Raw genomic sequence first — 24,809 nt, 5'->3', positions numbered from 1 at the left:
AAAGAGAAAATACATGGTTTTTTTTGTTTCCCATTTTCAGTGTTCTTCATTTCTTTTTGTATCTCTGAGTCACCATCCAGTGTCATTTCTTTTCAGCTTGAGTGATGTCATTTAGTATTTATTGTAAGGCAAGTCTGCCAACAAAAGAAAAATGTCTCGTTCTTTGCTTATCTAGAAATGTCATTATATTGCCCACATTTTTGATGGATGGTATTGCTAGATGTAGAATTCTTGGTAGATGGGTTACCTCGACCCCCACCCTTCCACCACTTGGAATTTTTCATTCCACTGTCTTCTCCCTCCATTGTTTCTGATGAGAAGTCAGCCATTAGCCATACTGTTGCTTATCTGTACATAATGAGATATTTTTGTCTTTTTGCTCTCAAGATTTCCCCTTCCCACCATTATATCTTCAAAGATATTTGTCTGCCACTTTCTCCCTAACTTTCTCCTTCTGGGACTCTCATTACTGGTATGCTTGTTATTGTCACACTGATCTCTGAGGCTCTGCCCATTTTTCTTCAATCTTTTTTTCTTTGTCTTCTCGAGACTGGACAATTTCTATTAACAAATGTTCAAGTTCACTTGAACTATGATTCCTCTTCATTTCATCTGTTGTATTTTTTAGCCTTTAAGATTTTTTTACAGTTCCTCTTTCTCTGTTGAGTTTCCTTATTTATTAAGATATCATCGTGATAATTTCTTTTAATTCTTTAAGCACAGTTTTCTTAAATTCTTTGCATGTATTTATAGTAACTGCTTTGAAGTCTTTGCTAAATCCAACATCAGAACCACTCAGAATCAGACTCTACTGAATGTTTTTCTTTCCTTATTATGAATCACACTTTTTCACTTTTTCTTTTTGACAACTCGTAATTTTTGTTGAAAACTAGACATTTTAGATAATATACTGTAACACTCAGACTTTGATATTTTTAAGTAGCTTTCCTGATCTACATGATCTATCTCCCTTGCAGGGTTTTTTTTTTAGTTCTTATTTTTATTTTATGAGCTTGGCTTCTTAGGAGCTTGTTTCTTTGTGTGCATAGCTTAGTGGCCAGCCAATGATTGAGCAGAGTACATTTTTTTTTGTACTCAAAAACCTTCAACCACCCTGGTTGGTATAACTCAGTGGATTGAGTATGGGCTGCAAACCAAAGGGTCACCAGTTCAATTCCCAGTCAGGGCACACGCCCGGGTTGCAGGCCAGATCCCTAGTATGGGGCACACAAGAGGTAACCACACATTGATATTTCTCTTCTTTTCTTTCTCCTTCTCTTCTTCTCTCTCTAAAAATGAATAAATAAAATCTAAAAAAAAAAAGAAAACAACCTTCAGCCTATAAGGATTCCATCTCCTTCCAAGTGATTTGTATGTGTGTTGAGGAGCACATTCAAAGTTCAGTCAGTTCTCAAGCCCGCCTTGACTTTGACTTTTCAATGGGGTCTCTCAGGTCTTCCCAGCACATGCATATATTTTATACCAGTTGACAGGAGATGTACAGAGAGCTCATCTGTCACTTCTATGGCTCTCCAATTTTCAGGATCTCCACATCACATTTTTTAGTTAGTCTATGACTCACCCCAACTGGAACTACAACCTCAGATGAGCAGAACTGTAGGTTTTCCCCATTCATTTCCCTACCAAGTTTGCTACTTTTACTGACAGTGATACTGGGCATGGGTTTTTGCCCTTTACTCCAAAATCAAGTCCATTTTCTCTGGCAGCCCCACCCTGGCAAAACCATCATTCTAGCCAACTAAGCTGGGGGGTGAGGTGGGGATGTTCTTACCTGAAGTTCTGCCAGCTTTCTATGAATAAACACTTCACAATTTGTTTCTTGCCTTCGGTCATTATCCAGAGCCCTGAAAGGGTTGTTTGAACAACTGTTCAGTTTTATACTTGTGGAGGGAATAATCTGCCAACTTCTTTACTCAAAGCTGGACGACCCCTGGTAGAGAGATCTTGCCAGTCTATAAAAAGACTTTCTATAAAGTCTTTAGGATATGGTTGTAATGAAAGATCTCATCCTTGACTCCTTGTGGATTTGGCCACTTACTTCCCAGAATTCCAAGCCCTCCTCCTCAAAGAGCTTTCAGTGCCTGAGATTTCCTGAGATGCACAATGACCAGCTCCAGAAGCTTTCATTCCCCTCATTCCACTGTGGACAGTTTGACTGCCAAGGTCTCATCTTCAAGTGCTTACCACGGCTTCGATCTGGGGCAGCTCTTTGCGCACTGAGTGACCCAAAGGCAACCGGTGGGATCTGTTTGGGGCAGAACTGTTGAAGAGAGATGGGCTAGTCATTGGCTTGTTTCCCCTTCCTTGATCTCTGTCATCTGGGAATGCAATACAGATAGTATTAGGCTAACAAAAGATGCATTCTGATATTACTTTCAGTTTGTTTGTCTCGACAGAGAAGACTAAGCATGGATATCAAATGTACCTTACCACAAAAGTGAGAAGGATGGACGCAGTGGAAGGCCAGAGGGGGTAGCACTGCTTGTTCGCTTTCTCTCTGTATATTCTTTTTTGTTAAAAAAGAAAAGAAGCTTAAACCCCAGCACCCACTCATCAGGTGATCAGAAACTGTAGTTGTAAAAATGTGCTGCAGGCAGAAGTTCTGAAAAATCCCAGAAAGTATTGAAAACATCTCTAAACAAGGTATTTTTCTCCTGCACCTTTCTTGCTAAAGGTCCCAATTGCTGCCAAGAAAACGAGTGAGAATGTTAGCTGCCAAATAAAAAATTTATGACAGTGTTTGGCAAAGGACTGTCTCACTGCTTGTTTTATACATTCCCACAAGGCACCTGCAGACGGCCTATTTTCCTTCACCTCCTCCCCCACCCCCACTTTGGGTATGTGTACCTTACTGATTACTGTTCAGGGTCTGTTCTCTAATAAAAGAACAAACTCCTATAAAGTAGGATTAAACAATAGAACTTTTCCCCCCTCAGTAACCTCTGAATTGTGAGCAAACCATTTTTAAATACGATGTGTTGCAAAGAAACAGAAAGGGTTTGCTTGTTTAGAATGGATACACACATAAGAAAAAGAACAAGAACCTTTCAATTAACAGTCATAGACTTCTGAGTAGCCAAGGGAATCTTCGAAATCCCCTAGTCCTTCCTTGCAAACCTCCACCCCCAACACGTTGCAGACAAGGAAATGGGAGCCCGGAAGGAGACAGTGTCCTGCCTCAGGCCCCACAGGCAAGCCCATCCAGGACTCGAGCTGGCCCATAGCCTCAGCCCCACGCTCTACCCCTACTCTGCACCACAGCCCAACACCACTCTTGTGCGTCAGGGCGGTCGTACACACCCTTGCACTCGCAGCATCTTTTAAGAGCATTAGCATTCCAGGCTCTTCTACATAATGGAAATTAAAATATTTCCTTCCCCCCCAAAAAAATTTTTTAAATGCTAATGCATTAAAAGTGAGTCAAGCTAAGGGCTATGATACCCCTGAAAGGGCACTGTCCACCCTTTATCAATGAAGCCACCTGGCTGTGTGTCCTTAAATGCTTCCATGAGCCTTTCAAAGGGGCAGGAGTGGGGATGCTATATTTAGAAAACACAGTTTTCTTGAGCTGAGTTTGGATGTGTTGATAGTAATAATTACATAGGCTGGTGGCGAGCACCCTGCAATATTTTGCCTGCCTGTCTGAGAAAGCACAATTATCTGTCTCAGTCTTTTCAAAACAGTGATCGGATTATGCTGTCCGTTGTTAAGGAGTGCAGTTAGCAGGCGCTGCCTCACTCTGACGCCTTCAGAAGCCTCGCTGCACCCTCCGTTCTTGCCTCGCCTCTGCGGAAGCCTGCAGTTGCTGTCACACACAGCACAGGGCCGGGCTGCCCTTGGCTGTGGCTGTGTGGAGGAAGCACCAGTGATTTGATACAAAGTACTTCGGACAGACCGGGAGTAAGCGGATTACTCCAGACAGCGTTAGGAGGCAACCAGAGGAAGATTAGCTCAACTAGAGGCAGACACCACAAGCAAATTAGAAAACCTCCCCAATTAGTACAAGAAATCCAGATTTATGCTGTCCATGATCTGCTGAAAGGCAAAGTGTCGATGTTACAGGCTCTATAGTCTTGATTTAAGTTGAAATGTTGGCATTTCCTATCAGTACGTGTTAGCATCTGGGGCTGTGTACTGGCCTAATAAATGAAGTAAATCCCTCTCCTCCGCGCCTGCCAAGTAGTCCCCTGTCCAAGAATCTATACATTGGGGAATGTTTTATTTGGCCCTGGAATAATCTCTAGGACATATTGTAATATTTCTGTTCTGGGAATATCCAACATGACTCCAGTGTCCCACACTTAATCTCCCTTTTGTTTGTTTGTCTTGCAGAACATGTATCATGTTGAAGTCATAAAAATGGAGTGTGCAGAATGCCAGATGCTACAAATGCAATTAGATACTTAAAAATAGCTTCCTTGGTGGCACTGCTGGAATAGGAACTTGGCCTTCTTTTTCCAAGCAGGGTGGCACTTTTCTGCTAGGCTACTTACTGAGTGTGAGCTCCAGTAGGAGGCACAGGTCCCCTTCTGAAGCCCCCATGCAAAGAACGGGGTCATTCTAGGACTCGGACCCAACACTACTGTCCTTCCGATATGTTGGCCGCCCGACGTGGTGGTCTCTTTTTTCCCTCCGAGCGTGCTGTGTACTCACCTGTTTCTTGACCTCTGCTGATTTTCCATCGGGTTGCATGTGACAAACGCCCTTAGCAGACTGAGTCCAACTTGTGTAAAAAAAAATTGGAGTGTCTCCACTCCTTGTTTATGATCTGAAATGCATTTCAAGTAAACTTTTATTTCACCAGAAGTCAAGCTACCAGAAAGCTCAGAATTTACTTTACAGTCTTATCCAAGGAAGAAGAAGATGTTTTTGTATAGGAGGGTAGAGGCTGAATGGTTTTGTTTTTTGGGGGGGGAGTTCTGTTTGTAAAACAGTGCATAATTATTACCCCCCAAAATCTGGAAAATACTGTGTATCATAGATTTTTAAAAAATCATGACCCCCACACCTACACACAGTCATTACCATAATTTCAATGCGTATGTTTCCAATTTTTGTTTTAAGCTTATATATGTATTTTTCTTTTAGCAAAATTGGATTATAATATACTTGTTCTTTGCAACATTTACTTTTTAACTAATATATTATGCTCAAGAAAATTGGTGGTCTTAACAACGACCAGGATAGGACAAGGTCTTCTTTTTTTTTTTTTAATTTTTTATTTATTTATCTTTAGAGGGGAAGGGAAGCAGAGAAGGAGAGAAATATCAATGTATGGTTGCCTCTTGTGAGTCAGTCCCCTGCTGGAAACTGGCCTGCAACCCAGGCATGTGCCCTGACTGGGAATCGAACCACGATCGTGTGGTTCATAGGCCCACACTCAATCCACTGAGCTACACCAGCCAGGGCAGACAAGGTCTTCTTATGCCTCTGAATCCTCAAGAACACATTTGCTCCGTGTGGTTTTAGCATTAATTCTATTTTAGTGTGTGTATATATATATATATTTTTTAATTATCAGTATCCAAATGGCATTTGTGCCAACTCGTAACTCGCCAATGTTGTATAACATGTTCAACTTTTCACATACCTTTGAGCAGAAGTCTGCATTTTCTGTTTTTATCTGCATGATCTAAGTTGCACTTCAAAAGAATCTGTAAGTTGGGGTGGGGGGAGGATGTTCCCTCTGGCTTTGTTCACAAATGCAAAGTGAGCTAGAGCATGAGATGCACCTGACGCCAGCTGTTTCTCTTCCCGCCACGTCCAGCACACAGTCTCTGAAATAGGGCCTCCTTTAAACTGCCATTGACTAGCTGGATCCTGGGCAGATTCACCTCCTTACGCCTCAGTTTCCCCCAGGGAAAATGAGCACACTGATACCTTTGCCATACTTTGGTTCTAAGGATGAAATAACAGAATTTCTGTGACACACTCAAGATAGAATAAGGCACAAAAATAGATAAAAATAAATGTTACCATTGTTCTTATTTTCCTTACACATTCCCTTTCATTTTCATATAGTATTATGAATAAATTATTTCTTTTTTCCAATCTACTCAATTCTTAGCTCAGCATTATTTAAAATAGTAATTATATATGTAACAATGTGCACTTTAAGAAAATTAAGAAATACATAAACATGGAAAAAAAACAACCCACCACCCAAATACAAACATTGTTAACACTGGGCTACATTTCCTTCGAGTCTTTTTTTTCTTTTCCTATGCCAACTCTTGTCATTTGTTTTTAGACTGTCAGTTCTGTCCCGAACTAAGGAAATATAGGTGGCAGTTAAGGCGTGTGTTTAGCGAATGTGTTCCACATGTCCCCACACTCTGCTCTCATTTCCGGTTTATAAAAGAGGTGCCCCTTGGTAGCCCTGCTTCCATGGGCAGGAAACCCCAGCAGGGGCCAGACAGGTGGTCCTGGCGGAGGCCCAATGAGGCTGTGCCAGGAACCCGAGGTATCGAAATGTGCTGATGACTCTGTAACTCACTGACCTTGTGGCCTGGGAGCAAATCGTGTACAACTCGGCCCACCCATTCACAAAACCAGCTTCTCTGTCATACAAAGAGGGTCTGGACAAGACGTTAGCAGAGGCCGCCATCTGTCAGGCCCCAAGTCGGCCGCCTTGGCACCCAGAGCTGGGCAACCCAAACTTACTACACCTGGGTAACTTCAGCCACCTTAGAAGGTGTTCTGTCCACGCTGAATGGAAAATCGCATAGCCAGGCATCTCTTGTCAGCCAATTTGATAGTTCTCTATGAAGTAAACCTTTAGTGAATACATTGATTCTTTCTCTCTTTCTGTTTCCATTTTTTGCCATTCTGCTTTGGCTCATCCCAAGATTTCTCTGAACCAGTTGGGTGAAATTGATTTTTATTAGTTTCATTGGCCTGGTGGAAAATTATCTCATGAACTGGTTTTTATAGGAAGACTCAAAGCACAGCGCGGGGTGAAAAATAAGCCTATAGCAGTCAGAACTGTTGTCTGAAATGTCTTCCGACTGGAAGGCTGAATTTATTGCACAAAACAAGTGCTAGCGAGGCGGAGGTGTGCAGTCCTGCTCATTATCACCGGAAAGGGGAACCAAAAAGCCAAGTAAAAAATTAAATTTTAATAATGCCAGTGATATTTTCTAAATCTTTCCTGACAGAAAGATTCTCATTATTTTTATCCGTCTCCGAGTAGGTTCTTTTGGTGCCATCTCAAGCAATGGCCTCAGCTATGATTGTTTTCCAGGCTTTAAGGCATCTAAGAAACCAAGTATATATATGGAGAGAAATATGCTTTAGATTGTTCAAGGAAGGCCCGTGACCGTGGTAACATTTCGGCTGGCGTATCTGCAGCCAACATTTGCTGGGAACACCTTCAGCTCTCACAAAAGAAGCCTGTGGTTGTTAAGACAATTTCTGTAAATCTCCCAAACAAGGGGGGTCAGCCATTCACTGTATTTAGCTATGGGAGAAGCCCAGCCGCCCCCCAGTTCCAAGTTTGGGTTCCTTCTGGAAATCACCCCATGATGGTCATAAAAGGAGAGTCAAGGGGAAAAATGGAAATATCCTATTGTTTTGGTAAACGTGCAAACTCGCCTTTCTAAGTATCACATAGTACAGAATTGTTTGGGGATAAGAGGAAACATAAACCCAGGACCACGAAGGGAGCCATGCCAGGAGGGTGTGAATTCTTTCTGTTTTCTTAGATCTTTGGTGCCTGCGTATAAACCTGTCTTGGTCCAAAAAGGATTTATAGCAATTTACCAAAGTATGAACAAAACAATAGATTTTCTGTCTATGAATTGCAGTCAGGAGTAAGGTCAGTGCACAAACTGTGGGCCAGCCTGTCCATCCACTGGCGGGAGGTGAGCCATGGATGCGCGGCTCTAGGTTTCCTGGCCACAGATTTGAAGAGGGAGATGGCTTCAGTTACATGTCAAGGGCCTGTGAGATAAAAACACAGCCCTTTCGCCTGTCCAGGGGGAGAGGACGCCTTCCTGGGGAAGTCATGGCAGGTATACCCGCTGCGCAGGGGAATAAACATGTTCAAGAGCAGCCTTACAGGAAATATGAATTCCACCGGGCCATCTCTTCCCACCCCCCTGGGTAGGCTGGTGGCATTGTGCCCAGAACAGCTGGGAGCGCATGCGCAAACCCAAACCACGTGGCACACTGCGGTCTCCAGGGCCTCCGCCGATCCGAGCAGGACACTAGCATCTTCAGGAGAGATGGACCTTGTTCTTGACCAACATTGTTTCTCAGCTGAATTTCTAGTGAGTGTTCAACAGGGGGACTTTGAGGTTGTCCCCTCTGGCAACGACCTGGAGTGACACTACCTTGTATTGTAATTAGGCACCCTCATGTTGTCTGGGAGCCAGTTCGGTGTTGGAATTCACCATCCACTTGTGAGAATTAAGACTGGGCAGCCTGAGGCCAGGACCTCCACAGAATTGACAGAGAACAGCATGGCTCCTTCTTTGTGTTTTGGCTCAGTTCCCCTCAAGATCCCTCCTAAATTAGGGTTGGTTTTTCTAATTTTTACAGCTAAGTAAAGGACCTGAGCAAGCATTCAAAGGCCACTGTACTCCTTGGCAGTTTATTATCTTTATTTTTCTCTAGTCCACAGATATGGTCCTTAGCATATCTGTGGGTGCTTCTCAAGGGTGCTTGGATCATATATATTTACTCCCATTTGGGGGAGGGGGAAACTGAAACATGTTTTCTTGGTTGTCACAAGATCGCTCAACAGATTGGAAGTAGAGGCAATCCTGAAAACCCCTCCAATAGACGCCCTTTGATTTCCCATCACAGGCCTCTTGGCTCATAAGGCATTGCATAGGAGGTGCACACCATACTCCTTGAGAATCACCAGTTGGGCCTTGAAGGTCAAGGGGGTTGCAGATGTGCAAATGTGCATACAGTCCAGACTTATTTCTATGCTTTTCATCACCTTGCGAGAGGGCCAAAAGGCACACACAAGCTGGGTCATGACTTCTGTTGACCTCTCCCTGGCCTTTGATCCCCTGGCTGGGAATCAGTTATGGGCTAAGCTTGGTGCAGTCAGTGTGGACTCTGGTTACTGGTGCTCACAGCACCGAACTTCAGCGTCTCGCCGGGTCAGGAATTCTGGGCTGTTCCCATGTCCTAGGGAATCTCGGGTACAGCAGGGCAGAGATGCGTTCACCCACTCACCCGCTTCCTTTCCATTTGTTCCTTAATCACTAACCAGTCAGAGGTCACAGACTGGAGACCCACCCACAGATGTGCTTGGTTTGGCCACGTAGTGTTTTGGAAAACTTTTACTAAGTTTCCAATACTGAAAACTTGGGAGAGTTCACAGAAAGAACACAGTTCTTGGCTTCTCTTGACAAAGCAGGAGATCTGGCTGCACTGGGCCCACTTCGAGCCCCAACAGCAGTCAGAGCAGCCCCCCAATTTAGAAAAAGATCCAGCACTCCCCAATCGCCTAGCCTCTCTCCTGATGCCTGCAGCCTTCAGCCTGGCTGTCCCCGCTCCTCCCCGAAGGATTTCCTTCCTCAGTCAGAATAAGTACACACATTCCCAGGCCTGCAGGTGACCTGGCTTCCCCTGGGCATCCTGCTATCTGTCACCCCGCCCAGAGAACTACGAGTCAGCTGTCATTCCTAAGCCTGCAGAGAAGGCCTTCCTAACCCGGGGTTCGCCTGCTGCAAAGTGACGAATGCTGCTCTGGGGTATGTAACGTCAGTATAAAGTAAAAGGCTGTGGAAGCAAAGTCATATGTTCAAGCCAACAGCGCACACGCCACTGGGTGTCTCGTGTACTCTCCAACCAGGAGAACCGGGCAGCCCAGGGCTCAGCATCTGCAGAAAGCCCCTCCACTGGACTGGGGGGACAAAGGGAGGAATGGTGTCCCTGGGACCCAGGACCAGGGCCACCTGGTGGAAGCTAGAAGCACGTGGGCGTGCCTATTAGGAGCATGGTGGAGCTGACGCTGCTGGCCAGGCGGCAGGAGTGAACCTCTGCGGCAAAGTAACGAAGGGACAAGAGAGGGATCGGAGGAGCTGCCGCCCAGGACCAGCCCAGTGCGGGCAGCGAGTTGGGACATATTCCATTCTGCTTGCCACGGAACCGAGTGCAGATAGGAGAGAGAGGTTCCCATGTTGCCATCTAGAATACGTCACCACATCCCTCAAGAGTTGACAGAGATACCTATGGCCGGTAAACATCTGCCAAAATGTTTTATTCCCCCGAACGTCGGGAATGAACACATGTATAAATCCATGGCTATTAGGAGATAAGTATCTAACGTCAGATCTTGCGGGGACATAACATTAGAGCCCATCACAAAAGCCCAGGCAGTCGTGTCTGCACCGATGTGACCTCAACTAGCCGAGATGCACAGAGGCCTCCTGGCTGTCAAGGGGTGTCCCCAGGAAAGCCGACACAGCAGGAAAGGGCTGCCTCTGCCTTTCTGGGTACCTCAGTCACTGAGTAGCTGCTGAAAATGGGGCTTCCAGGAGAGTGGCTCAGTCCGGACCCTACAAGGCAAGCTAATCAGGCCCAGCCCCGGGAGGCGTCCTGCAGGAATCTGCAGGCTTTCCAGGCCCAGGCTCCTGCAGTGGGGGGCTGTCTGCAGGGGCGGGGGGCGGCCAAACAAGCAGTACTTTCAGAGCTCATTGTGGGGAGATCAGTGAGTAATTACAGGAGTGGAGTGATAATGATTATTATACCGAGCAGTTACTATTGCCAGGCACTGACGATCTAAGCACTTCATGTTGAATTAACTCATTTATTTATTAATGGAATTCACTGACCGAAGCACTGCTATTATTAGCCCCATTTTTCTGATGTAGAAACCGAAGCATTGGTCGTTTGGAACTTTCCGGTTCCTTGTGTCGGCACTTTTGTATTTCTTTTGTAAACAGAGGACTAAAGGAGGATTGTTCACTTTTTATTTGGCTAAGTAAGAGAATAATTTCCAAGGAAACAGTCCCTTTCCAATGTCCAAGTGAGGACATTGGGAAGAGAACACTGCCATCCACTATCGCCATTGCACCACAAAATAAAGAACGTTTTCACCATAAAAGACTCAGAAGGACATAATCTCGGGGAAGTAATGAAGTAACTCATTTAAGGCTGCACAACCGGTGTGTGGCAGATCTGCATTTGGACCCGGCCGTTGGCACCAGGAGGAAGGGGTCTGAACAGCTTCTGCCCAAATGTACTTCAGAGCTTTACTGGAGGGTGAAGAGAGGGAGGGGCCCTCAGCCTGGGAGGAGCTGGGGGGTTGCCTGGTTCGGGGCTGCTTCATAATCCAGGGAAATTACTAAGTGAGAATGGAGACCCTCCCTCAGGGCACCCAGCAGGAGGTAGGGGGGAGGAGAAGCACCTGAAACCAGGCTCAGGAAGAGGGTCCTCCTGGTCTGCACTCCAGTGGTGGCCTGCCTGTCCTGAGAACATCGCCAGGGCCACATCTGAAGTGTGGGTCTCACCTTCTTTCTGGGTGGGCCTGAGCCACCAAAGTCTGTGTCCTAGTAAATCAGGATCACTGTTAAGGTTAAATAGCATCACAGACACAGTAAACATTCAAGAAAAGGACACCCTGTCTATTTAAGACTATCTAGAAGTTCCACATCACTGTCCACACCCCACCAGGAGAATACATGGGAGAGATGCCTTCACTATATTGTATGGATGATACAGAGACCTTTAGTCCAAGATCACCCAGTAAGTCTGATTTTCTTTTCCGCCTAGTACTCTGTTCCAACAGATGCGTGAAATTGACCTTCGGCAGGTCTGGAGTCCTTCTGTGGTGCACCCCTCAGCTGCACGCTGGCTGATGTAGACGTAACAGAAAGCCGTGTGGTACCAGGTCCCTGGGCCATGGGCCGTCCCTGGTGAGCTGCCCCCAGAGGACGATTGTCATTCTCTCTGGCCCCAAATCTGGTGAGGGATCAGATGATCACATGTCCACCTAAAAGACAGAGGCTGAAAGGACACAGCCAAGGTGCCTGTGACTGAAGAGAGCTGATGAAACATGCTTCTGAATAAAACCGAGCATTCTCTTAGTAACTTGTGGTGTGTTCACACTAGGCACTAGGAAGAGCTGACTTTGGTTAATCGGGGTTGTGGTCTTTGACAAAAACGAACCTCCCCCATCACGTTGTAGTCTACGGAGAAGACGGTAAAGATGAAGCTGTCAAAGACTCGCCCTTCAGATGACCCAGGAGAACCTGCCAGAGAGCATCAGACATGCCAGTTAGATAAGTAACCACCTTAGGGTGCGCGTGTCCTTTGGAAACGCAAGGTGAGGCTGGCATGGCCATTGGGTCTTCCAGCAACTTCTCTGGGGAAATGAGGTGATAATGGTCTCCACTTTGTAGGATTGCTGTGCCGGTTCAACAAAGTGTAGAAAATGCCAGAATAGGACGTGACCCAAAGTAAATACCCAGTAAGTAGGAGCTGCTGGTGTGGTGTTGCTGCGCCGTCATCATCGACGTCACTGTTGTCATTGTTGCTGTCACCATGGGCCCCACGCTGTAGAGGCCAAGGAGGGTCACCAGACAGTAGAGCTGGGTGGGATGTTCTAGTTCCGGGGCTCATGAACCTTTCTAGTCCTTGGATTGGGGCTTTTTCTTTTTGCACAGAGGTTTATCCACTCTTATTTTGCCAAGTAAGAGCGATTTCATAGGAAAGAGCGTATACTTCCAATGACCAAACATGGACATCAGCGACCAGACCTGACATCTACTTCCCCATCACTGCATAAACGACGGTGCACGTGAGCACTGAAGCAGGAGGGGGCACGCGGGCTCAGAGGCAATGAGAGTCCTTTAGATCCAGCCATCTTGTTCCCAGGAAAGCGCTGCCTTCTCTGTGGCTCCTGTTTTCTTGCGTCAGCCTCAGCCCCCTTCGTTTGACACAGACGTGAGACTGGGCTGGGCCCAGGAACGGGTGGAGGCCCCTGCTAGGTTTTGGGTTGCGTCCCTTGGTGTTGCTGAGCCAGGTCCCTGGGAGCAACCAGTTCCCAGGTTCTGATGGCCATTGTGTGCCATCGCCCCCGTGGCGCTGGCCCTCAGATAAGAGTGAGTACGAGCCCTGACCCGTGCAGCTCAGTGGGTTGGCCATCATGCCACAAAGCCAAAGGCAACTGACTTGATTCCTGCTCAGGACGCATGCCTGGGTCGCAGGTTCGGTTCCCGGTCTGGGCGCGTACAGAGAGGCAGTCGATTCATGTTTGTCTCTCACATTGATGTTTCTCTTCCTCTCTTTCTCCCTCCCTGCTCCTCTCTCTAAAAATAAATAAATAGAAACTTTAAGAGAATGACAGTGAAACAAAGGGCCTGTGGGTCTGAAGACCGGGCCACACCCCACATGGTTGACCTTGGGCACCTCCCTTTCACCTCTCAGGGCATCAGGGGCCCCCAACTCTAAAACAAACAGTCCGGAGAAGGGCGTGGAGACCTTTTCTTCCACCTCTAAGGTCTGTGAGCCCAGGAGGGATTAAGTATACCTGGCGTTTCCAGAGCGTCATTATTTAATTCTCCCCGAGTTCTTTCCAAGCCCCTGTGATTGAAGTGGGCTGCCTTGATCTGACCTGAAAGCCCGGGAGCCCGCAAAGCCACTCTCCAGGCCCCTGCCATCATCGAGTCCATCCTGAAGAGTGACAGCAGCCCTGGTGCCCAGGCTGAAATTCGATGTATGTGCTTGGCAGTGGAGAGCACAATGTAACTACGTATGCCTGATCAAAACCCATCGGGCTTATCTGTGCGCTCTGACAGGTACTTGCTGGCTGCCTTCCCAGGCTGGGAAGGGCTCCCCACGCCAGCCAGTGGTCGCCCTGACTTTGCTTTGATGTTTATGCCACCACTTCAGACAGCAGGCTCGGCCCTGATGGGGTGGGTGTCCCCGTGAGGCCCAGATAGACACTGGCCTGTGGGCACACGAAACCTGGGAAGCTTGGGATGGCAGCCACTTCCAAGACCCCTACCTGCCCCCTCCCTGCCAGCCCCAGGAAGTTTCCCAGGCAGCCTCTCAGCCTCTGACAACTTACCTCCTGCCTTTCACCTTTCCCGAAATGTCATCTCCTTTCACGGAGTGATTTGCCAACTGCACACATGTGGCAGAGGGCTTTATGTTTTCAAAGGGCTTTATAATCTCTAATGAGCTAATCCTCTTCTCCCTGGGGCGGGTGGTGAGCTGGCTGGTCCTGCTTGGGGAGAAACTGAAACTCAAGAGTCATGGAGTGACTTGCTCCAGGTCACCCCGGGCAAATCCAGGATCGTGGTTACACAACAAATTGCCCTGGCTCTGGCATTACTCTGATTACGGCCTTTGTTGTCAGCCTTCTGTAATTGATTGCTCATTGTGACACCAAAGCTCCCACAGGGCAGGGACTCCAAGTCGCCTTTTCTCTTGAGTGACTTGGCCAGACCTGCCACACCCAGCTGGGTGCAGTGCGAGGACCACCACATTCTCCCGCGCAGCAGGGCCTGCCTCGGAGAGCTGTTAGCTTTTAGACCAGGGTGGGCGGACCATAGGTGGCGGGTACCAGTCCCTCTCCCTGCGTGTTTTGTATGGCCCGCAGGATAAAAATGGCTTTTGGATTTTTAAATTGTTAAAAAAAGATCAGAAGGAGAATATTTGTTGACGTGTAAAAATTATAAGAAACTCAAATCTCAATGTCTGTGAATAAAGCTTTATTAGAACGCAGTCCTGCTCACTCATTGACATATTGTCCACAGGTGCTTCTGCACAGCGGCAAAGCTATATATTTGCAACAGGGGCTATAGCTTCCACAAAGCCTGGACTATTTACTGTTATGGGTTGAATCGTGCTCTTTTCTCCCCTCTCCTGTCTCCCAAATTCTGTGTTGAAGTCCTAACCCCCAGTAGCTCAGGATGTGACCTTATTTGGAAATAGGGTCTTAACATGAGGCATACTGATGTAGGGTGGTCCCCTAATCCACTGAGACTAGCGTCCTTACTAAAAGAGGAAGTTTGGGCAAGGGTGCACACACAGGGCAAATGCCATGTAAGGATGAAAGCAAAGATCGGGGTGATGCTTCCCAAGCCAAGCAACCTCCAAGATGGCCAGCAAGCCACCAGGAGCTGGGAGAGAGGCTGGATCAGACTCTTCCCTCATTGCCCTCAGACTTCCCGCCTCCAGAATGGTGAGACCATCGACTTCTGTTTAAGCTGCTTATGGAACTTTGTGATGGTGGCCCTAGCCAACCAATATATTTTCAGCCTGGTCCTTTATAGAAAAAGTTTGCTGATCCCTGTTAAACTACACAGACTTTTGGGAAGGGGATAGACCTCCTCTGTCCTCAGTCAGGACCTAACCCAGGTGTGCTGGGGCTCAGGTACTGGGTCCTGCGTCCTCGGTTCCTTGCTGGAGAGTATGCTCATTTAGCCACCGCCCAAACCTTAATTCTCCCATGTCCTATTTCCGCAGGCCCCCCCTGGATAACTGACTACTCCGAAAGTAGGTCAGTTAATGCAGACTGTTAACGGTGGAGGTGACTTGGTAATTTGACCCATAGATAATTCAGTCTGGTTTCCTTCCTACTTTAAATGTCGTATCCCAGAGGCAGGAGTCTTGCAGGACATGCCCCCTCAGTTCCCTCCTCTCACACAGCTTTGGGCACCTGCCTGCGCTGCTCATGGCTGGAAATCCTCATTCTGAAATGGAAGAACCAACAGCTCCCGTCTGCCCACAGCTGTCTGCAAAGCTTTCACAGAATCAGGCTGGGATGCTCCTGTCCTCCGTACGGATCTGCAGTAGCCGTGTGATATAGCAGTGGGGCAGCAGGCGGAGACCTGGAGAACAACCCCCCGAAGACCGAGACAGCCAGATCCACATCCTGCTCTGGATGCTGGCACTCTGTGCGTCTGTGTCCTAGGGCCACAGTAACACAGCCCCAAGAACTAGGCCCGAAAACAGAAGTGCTTCCCCTCTCAGCTCTGGAGGCTTGGAGTCTGAAACCAGGGAGTCGGCAGGGCCAGGCTCCCTCCAAAGGCCCTGGGGAAGGACCCTTCATTGCCCTCCACAGCTTCTGGCCCCCCAGGCGTTCCTTGGCTTGTGGCAGCACCACTCCAATCTCTGCTTCTGACACCACCCGGCCTTCTTCTCTGAGTCTGTGTCCCTTCTTCTAATAAGGACACCAGTCCCTGGGTCAAGGGACCACCCTACATCCAGGGTGATTGTATCTCAAGACCCTTAACAACTTACATCTGCAAAGACCCTATTTTCAAATAAGGCCACATTCCAAGGTCCCACTTGGACGTGTATTTGGAGGGAGACCCTGTTCAGTTCAGTACCGCGAGTACAGTTGAACGTCAGAGAGGAGTCCCCACCAAACTCCTGGACCCGCAGCACTCGTGCCACTTAAGCCAGTCCAGTAGAGTGGATCTCAGAAGCTTTGCTTGGAATGCCGGGTTGCCTGGCTCCTATAACTGGCAAGTTCAGATGTGACTCTTCAGGTATGAGGCACACAGCAGGATCCAGGGGCTCAATCGATGCCTTCAGGGATCTCTCTCTATCTGTCTCTGGGCTCCGTTGCTCTGCGCTGATGTCCTGCAGGCAGGCCCCCTACTGCATGGCAGTGAGAACGGCCCCCAACAGCTAAGTTCCCATTTTTTTCTCAATCAGTCCCAGTAAAGAGAGGACCTTTTTCTTGATTTTCTAGGAAAACTCTTCAGAGGACTCTCTCTGGCTTGGGTGGCTTGCCGATTCCTGATCAAATGGCTGTGCAAGGGCTAGAGAGCTGGCGGTAGGTGGACCTGCCTGGTCCACCTGTGACATCGCAGAATGGGGCAGTCCCCTCCCCTTGAATTCCTGGGGTGAGGTTGAGGATTCCTCCCAAAGATGCAGGAACTATAAAAGGCCCTGGATGGATGTTACCAGGTGGTATACTAACCACACTAACCAACTCTAGCTCAGAGATGCCCCCCTCTGAAAACAATGCTTCAAATTAAAGTTAGTGTTAGAGGATGATAACAATGACCCACCTTCTCTTACTCCTGTTTTTATTTCTTTCAACTAACATTGAATTGGATCGGGACCTTGGGGAGTCTTTCCCTGGGCCCTTGTTTTGGGGACATTTCCAAAGAGAGAGGTACAGGTTCCTTTGCAGAGTTCAGCTCATGCTCTCATGGCTGCTCATTGTCCTGCCCATGGTTGCTGTTCTGGCAGAACCCAAAGGTGGGCATCATTATTCAGGCCTGGTCGGCCAGGCAGGGATAGCGTGTCCAGGACGGGGCACTGAACGTGCAGCGTGTCATGCACTCTCCAGCTAATGAATGCAGGCTTGTAAAAGGGTTTGAACGCTGCTGGCATCCTTAATAGGAGGTGGCTAATAGCTGACTTTAGGTGGCCTAAAGCTGTGCTTGTCTACAGCAGCCCTTAGAAATCAGGAAGAGGACTGCGTGGGCCTCCAGGGAGCACACACAGGTAGAGTCCCTCATTCGTGCATTCATCGAGTATTGTTTGGGGCACGGAAAATGCAAGAGACGAAGGGAATTCAGGCCCTAGAAGGTCCACTTTTTATTAGAGAACCCTGCATAGAAACAGAAAATTGCGAAACACTATTGTAAGTGGAGTAGGAAGAGAGATGCACAGGGAAATACAGGAGTGAGAGAGGGGTGTGGTCAGGAAATTCTGCTTGGAAGAGGTGGACAAAAGAGATCCAAAACTTCATTTGGAATCAGGGTGAATCTGCCTAAAAATGCTTTTTGGTAGTAAATAACAGAAAACCTGACTCGCTGACTTGAAAAATAGAGTTAATTTATTTCTGAAATGATGAAAAGGTCAAAGGAAAGGTGGGTTGATACAGAGGCTCACCATGTCTTCAGGAGTGAGCTTCCTGTTTCTCCGCCATCCTGTCAATCTGCGGTCATCCGTGGACCAGTTTCTTCCTTAGACTGATTTTCCTCATGGGAACAAAATGGCTGCAGCAGATCCAGGCCTAACATCCATACGCCGCATGGTCCAGATGACCCATAATTGCAGTCAAAGCTTCTGAGATCCGCCCTGTTTGACTGGGTGAGATCACATGCCTACTCCAGTCCTGTGGCCATGGGCATGGAACACACTGACAATTTTAGCCTAGGTCACAGCTCTAGCCCTGGAGAAAGGCTTGAGTCAAATGTTTGTAATGAATAAATGAATGTAACCAATGTATATCTGCTATACATGGGAAGCGGAGTGCCTCACTGAGCCTTCTGAAATAGCACATGAGGTACCATCATTCGTCAGCACACAGTGGCGTTGGTTACAGCTCCAGGACAGTCCATAGTCTTTGGTGAGGCGTTATGACCACATGTGGACCGAAGAGGAACCAGCTTTTGAAAATCAAGCCTGTTTCTTAAAGGAGAGTCCTATCAACTTTCCTCATACCTTGACCTCTGGAATACATTAAACCAGAGCCTCACTTGGCTTAGCCACACACCCCATTTTGTTGGAGAAGGGGGTAGGGGCAGTAGTGTATCACTCAGGATGGCTTGCATCATGCTGTGATAACAAACGACCCCCAAATATCATTGGCTTAATACACATCCACAGTGAGTCTGGGTGAGTCTCCAGGGCGATGGCCCTCCATGTGATGACTCAAGGAGTGAGACAGAAGGGACCTCCACTGTCCTGTAGGTCCCATGCATTCCTGGGACCTACAGCCTCCTAAGTCAGAAGAGCAAGGGAAGAGGCGGCTGGAGGGTCAAACTCTTGGCTCACATTTCATTGACTGAAACAAGTCCCATGGCCACAACTAACAGCAAGGGATGGGTAAAGGCAGTCTGTGCCCAGAGGTAGGGAACTGGGTATTGGCAAATGCTGGGAAGGCATTCTCCACTTCCTGGGCTCCTCCAGTGAGAGCTGAGAGCTGAGCCAGGTGCAGCGTGGGCCTACTGCGTGTTAACCAGTCTACTGCGATTCCGGCCACCTCCCCAGCAGCTTGTTTCCAGAAGGGAAAGAGACCGGCAATGGAAAGATGAGCCCCTCCCCGGGTCCCTGCACAGGATCGGTATTTTCAATAGTACTTTGTGAGTTCAGCCTCAAAGTAAATGGTTAATTCATCTTGTATCAACAGCACTGTGATTCATAATGTAAACTTGGAGAATCCTTGATGTTTCGGGCCCGCATTCCTTTTAATTTGGCTCTGCATTCTTTTAAAGCCACAGTGTGCGCACTTAATAGAATGCAGCATGCAAATGCACAAGCTTTTGCCTGGAGGCAATTTAGCCTGGCTGGTTCAATGGATGTCTTCTTTCAAGTGTATATTCTTTCTTAAATTATTTACTGGGTAAACACACTTTGCATTTTCAAAAGGGAGATTAAGACTGCTTGCTGCATACCTAGTTGAACAGAAATCCCGCCCACCACCCCCACCACCCAAAGTTAAGAAGAAAGCTGCTTTGGGCCTTCCCAAAGTCCCTTCTCTGGCTCACTAACTGGGAACCCCTTGTCCCTGCTATTTTTCTGATTCTCTCCAAACTCTGCATTCCTTTCTGCTTTGCCCACAGCGGTACCTGCCAGCAGCTCCTGGCTCTCCGACTGTGCTCAGGCTTCCTCACAGATGGGGCCCACCATTGCCAGCCTTTTTCCTTCCTATCCCCCAGATTGTCTCAGTTCTGTCTACTCAAGGGCCCTAGCCACTCATTGTTCTCATTCTTACAGGTGCTGTATTTACCCAACACCTTTGAGATCCATACCTGGGTCAAGGCCTGGCCCAAATCAAGCCTCCTTCCCACTCTCGGCTCCAACTCTCTTTTTGTCCTCTAAACCCTTCGTCCCAAATATCTACCAGCCATTGGTTTGAAGGCAAATGCTCTGTCCTGCCGACCTCTTCCATCCACCACCAACACACGCCTCAGCTGAGGGATGTGTTGGTAAGAGAGCCCTCCCTTCTCCCAGCTTCCAGAGAAGACCCAGTACTGCTCTGAGAATGCATGGTGGTAGGAAGCTCCGTCTTTGCGAGTTTACTTCAGCTTTTAACTTCAGCCTTTTCTACGCAGACCCCCTGAGATTTTCCTGCAAATTCATTTGCACAGGTCTTCATTCTCCCTTGAGTGGAAAGATGACAGTTAAGGGGGCTGTACTCTTTCATTGCCATCCTTTGGACAGATGTATGTGTCAGTGACTGTGCCATGCACTGGGGCCGGAGAGGTGACTGTGGACCCACCAAGGAAGGAGTGGGCGATTCAGTCTTTCTGATTGCCCGTGACCCAGTGGGGAGGTCGCCTGCCTTGGGGTGGGGTGTCTGTTGAGTGAACTAAAGATATAAGCGATTAGGAAAGATCATGGGTGAAGTGCACCCCTCTTTGCCTTGAGATGAGGGGAGCCCAATTAGGAAGGCCGCAGAAGAGCTGAGAATTTCGGATTCCTGTGCATTTGTCTTCCTAACCATGCCTCAGATTAAACGAGTAACATCCACAGTTAATCCTTTATAAACGAGCATCGTGGAGGCCTTGGGGCCCTCAACCCACAAATAAAACGGTTGTCAACCGAGAGACATGCTACCGAATAGCACTTAAGGCAGAATTTTAAAGAGTTTTCATGCTTTTAATCTGTTCACTGCTGAGTTTCAATTTTGCTGATTTCCTTTGCAAGGTGACTGTGGTAAATAGAGACTGTGACAGTGACGTGGGCAAACAGGATGTGCCGGCACTGTTCTGCAGACTTCTGCCCCTTCCAGAGAAAAGGGGAGAAAATCAATTTGGGTTTTCAATCAAGCTACCAACTAGCGCTGATCAGTGTTCATAATTAGCCCCCCTCTAACGAGCCATGAAGTCCTGCTCTCATTTATTTATTTTGGGGGTGGAGAATCTTCCTGCCTCCTGAGTAAATATGGCCTGTTAAGTCTGAATTAGCTGTCATCGCAGAAGAATTAATGTCGGGGCGCAGCCTTTCGAGTGGGGAAGGGAAGAAATAAACGAGACAGATCTTAGCTCAGCCGTATGTGATGAATGAGGACCGAGCGGGTCATTCATCTCCTTCCAGGGAAGTGGACACAGGCACTAAAGCAGTTTTGCGGAAGACGTGTCAGCAAATGTGATCATTTTGTAACCTGTCAGGAGGAGAGGGAGCTAGTCCTTCCAGGGGCAAAAGGGAGTGGGCCCGTCCCCATCCATCCATTTAGGTTTGGGCAAGGGGGGTGGTGGGCAGGGAGGAATCCGACTGAAACCCCCAAGGTGACTTCATTCTTCCAAGAGAGAAACTCATCCAGAAGCTAGGAAAGTCTGCGAACGTCCTGCAAAGATTCCTTCTCCGAGATGTGACGTAGGAGGGAGGAGTCTCTGTTAAACCGGGCACCTGGCTCGTCCCACCTAACTCTTCTGATGGACGGAGGCCCGGTCCAGTGATTGTGTCTGGAGTAAGACAGCAGACCTCTCTGTGCCTGAAATTTGGAGGCCGGGCGGGTGGGGCTTGCTGTAGGGTCTCAGCCAAGAGGACAGCCAGCTAGACTGCCAACCACTCTCTCTATTTTTGTGCGGTTGGTTCTGTGAGAGTGAGTGTGGGCGAGGCTGTTTGACCTCAGTTCCCACCGAAAGTCTCAACAAAGCAATCTGATGTTTAACCACTTTTCTCAGAATGAGGTAACAAATTATGAAACAACTTCATCAGAAGCTCTCGGCAGGCATCCTGGAGCAGGTCTCCACTCCGATTCTCCTTCTGAGTTTCAAGTTCCACATCAGCATTTGGCAAAGCCAGAGCTGAGGGGGTTGGAGTCTCTGGAGGTGAGAGCCCACCAACCAAAGCCTACGAAGCACTCGGGTACTTTGTATTGTTTCTCATTTGCATATCTCCATCTTTTTTTAAATATGGAGCAAATGTAACATTTTCTCCCAGCATCACGGAGCGTGAGCCCCAGTGACAGATGACGGTTTCACAGCCTGAGCTACAAGCTTGACACCTGCTTCTTAATCTTGTCCTTTTCTTCCTAAGTCTCTTTTTCACTTTTCCCCAGGTATTTTTGTACAGGTAAGTACCTTGCAGACATGTTTCCTTAAAATCTTTTACCTTAACTGGAAACACTGCAAAAAAAAAAGCGGGACTTGTCTCACATTTTAAATTAAAAAGAGAAACCCTCACGGGGCCCTTGATCATTGAAAGGTTACTACGTGGCGCTCCGAACCCGGAAAGCCGTTTGCTTCTCGGGACGCACTTCTCCGGGTGCAGTGTGGCAACCGCCATGGAGTCATTCCTTTCCTTGTGGGTGGTTTTTAGACCCAAAAAGCTGTGTGGTCACACACACACACACACACACACACACACACACACGCCACGCTCCCCACCCCGGCCTGCGAAGCCCTCATCTGATTAGCCAACTGGATCTTGGATGAGCTCGGTCAAAATGTCTTCCGATCGTGTGCGATCATTTCTTTTTCTTTGCTCTCTCCTAGAATCATCCAGAACCGCGTCCTGGTCGTCATCCTGGCCATCACCCTGGTTGTCACCATCCTGATGGCGATCATTTTTTCTGTCAGAAGACGCTGATGTACCTGCTCCCCCTGGATAAACAGCAGCCGCGGCTTGTTCTGAGTAATTAAGACGAAGCGGTCACATGAATCACCCGTTTGCGCTGACAGGCCCTGAGCGACCCTCCTCTCTCGCCACTGTACAGCTGAAGTGCAAAGAGTATAAAAAATATTTTTTATTCTCGTTTGCATGTGGGTTGGTTTCCTTTTCTAGGTTTGTCTTCACCCAGATCTGTTTTTCATGGGGGAAGGTGGGTGTTTGCTTGCCTTTTGGTCACTTCATCTACTGACCAAAATAGCCTTGGTGACGTTCTTCCTTGCCCCGTGTCCATGTCAGGGGTCGCAGTTTGGGAGAGGGCATAATGTGTCTGTCGCAGGGGCTTCTGATGGGCTGTGCTGTTTGTCACACACCTCTTGTCACCGAATTGCCCTTCTGTGATGTCTGAGGATAAAAATGCAAAGAAAAGCAGGGGTAAGAGCCAGTGACCGGCTTCAGCAAACCAGCCCTGTTCCTACCCCTGCATAATGAATAGAGTCAACCTGCCTGAATGCATTCATTGTGAAGGTGGGTATTTCATGTCAGTTGTGCAGGAAATTGACTTAGCACTTTCTCTGTTTTTCTACGGCATGTTTTTTCTTTACACCCAAGACTATTTTTGCTGAGCCTGCCCAATATCCACTTTTCACAACTTTGATTACTGGCTTTAAGGAATAGTTCCGTACCTTCCCCCAAATCCCGTATGCCCCAGAATTTGCTGGCAAAGTGAGTCCTGGCCCCGTATTTAATTGTGACCTCCTCTCCCCTGACCTGTGTAAGCGTTCCTGTATCCCTTCGGTTTTAATATTTGCACTGCCGAAAGCAGCCCTCAGACATGCAAAAGGTCTGACAGGGTTCTCTCCACATCCATTTCCGTATGTAAAGAGAACATGAATATTTCAGGAAGAGCAAGAACATGACTCCGTCAGTGCAGAATTTCAGATGTGATTAGAAATATGGTGGAGTCCTATAGGATGGTCCGCTAGAAATAAACTTCATGGGAAAAAAAGGCGTGCTAACCTCCCTTAACAGAAAGGGGTTGCAGCATGTTGCAAAAAGACAGCTTGGTTTTTTTCTAACAAATGTCAGCCTAGCCTTCCGGAAGTCACTGTGTATTCAAACCTCTAACATGCTTTGTGATTTTTCTTCGCTTTCTTCCTGTCCAAGGTAACCGAGAATTGCGTTCAAAATGAGTTCATTTATGATGAGGCTTCAAGTTGCCTGAGCTGAGGTCCTTCTCCTTCTAGACATGAGGCAAAATGTGTTTTTCTTTAAGGCTTCATAGGCACTTACAGGTTCCATACTATCTTTTGAATATAATTAGATGCTTTGAACCCTTGAAAACCAAACCTGTTTTCTTCATAAAAAAAATGCTAACCACCTGTGCCCATGGATGGAGTTCACCTAGATCTCTATCTAGCATTTAATATATTTTTTTCTTTGACTCAGAAGAGAATCATTATGGTTTAGGGAGGAGATGCGGGATGGCAAAATGCACTAGAGAACTCGTACTTACTGAAGCAGGCCAGGGCCTGCGCGTGGTCAGATAAATCATTTAGTATTGTGTGAATAGAGCGGCGGCCTTTACTTCGCAGGGATGGTGTGAGATTTTGGCAGAACGTGAAATAGGGCAGCCAAGGAATGGGAAGGCTGTGCTGATTTTCCTGTCGGCTTATGGGACCCATCTCAGCGAGTACCTTTTATCCTGATCATGGAACTCAGTATGTGCTAAACACGTCGAGGAAACAATTTAAAAGCAAGAAAACAAACAACCCACTTCCTTCTCATTCTGAAATACTAACAGTGGGGAAGTAGTATCCCAGCCTCTCGGGTGGCTTCCTTCGAAACCCTTGATCTTACCTCAAGTGCGTAACCAGCTCTCCAGCTACACCACACGTTTCCAGACTCTTGCCAAGGCCGCGTAGCAAGCCACGTGGATCTGATCATCTCAACTTACCAGCTCCCGAGTATTTCACTAAAACCGTGTGTTCTTGTTGAAGTAGATGAAGGAGAAAGGATTGTGTTGCTCACCTTTTAATGGCCTTTTCTTTGGTGTTCTATCTCTTTATCAGCCCTTGCCAGAGACTTTGCCACAATTCATCCTTGAGGGTGGAAGGAATATGAACAGATAACCCCTGGTCTAACGGCTCCATCAAACCCCCCTCGAGAGCAATCCCCTAGCCTGATGTCGTGAGTGCCTTCTAGGAAGCTGGCCCAAAAGTCCCTTGAACTCGTTGCCTGGCCCTCCTGGATGCCGTAGGAGCGACTCAAAGGAACCCTAGGAAAGACAGTTTTTT

The 24,809-nt window shown here is 47.6% G+C and overlaps 1 protein-coding gene across 4 annotated transcripts in view; it reads left to right on the top strand.

Moving 5' to 3' along the window:
- The window catches only part of VTI1A (vesicle transport through interaction with t-SNAREs 1A), a 328,346-nt gene extending 304,952 nt beyond the window's left edge, over positions 1-23,394 (top strand). For 2 of the 4 annotated variants that reach the window (XM_037063939.1, XM_037063940.1), the window contains one exon: positions 22,401-23,394. In XM_037063939.1, coding sequence (XP_036919834.1) covers positions 22,401-22,494 — 94 coding nt within the window. In that variant the 3' untranslated portion in view covers positions 22,495-23,394. The remainder of the gene's footprint in view (positions 1-22,400) is intronic. The other 2 variants (XM_037063941.1, XM_037063942.1) reach the window with 1 other exon arrangement.
- The last annotated feature ends 1,415 nt before the right edge of the window (positions 23,395-24,809 follow it).

Source organism: Sturnira hondurensis, unplaced genomic scaffold, assembly GCF_014824575.4.
Source record: "Sturnira hondurensis isolate 20B ecotype Veracruz unplaced genomic scaffold, ASM1482457v3 Scaffold0014854, whole genome shotgun sequence".
In the NCBI taxonomy this organism is placed as follows: Eukaryota; Metazoa; Chordata; class Mammalia; order Chiroptera; family Phyllostomidae; genus Sturnira; species Sturnira hondurensis.
This window is presented reverse-complemented; position numbering and strand designations above follow the sequence as displayed.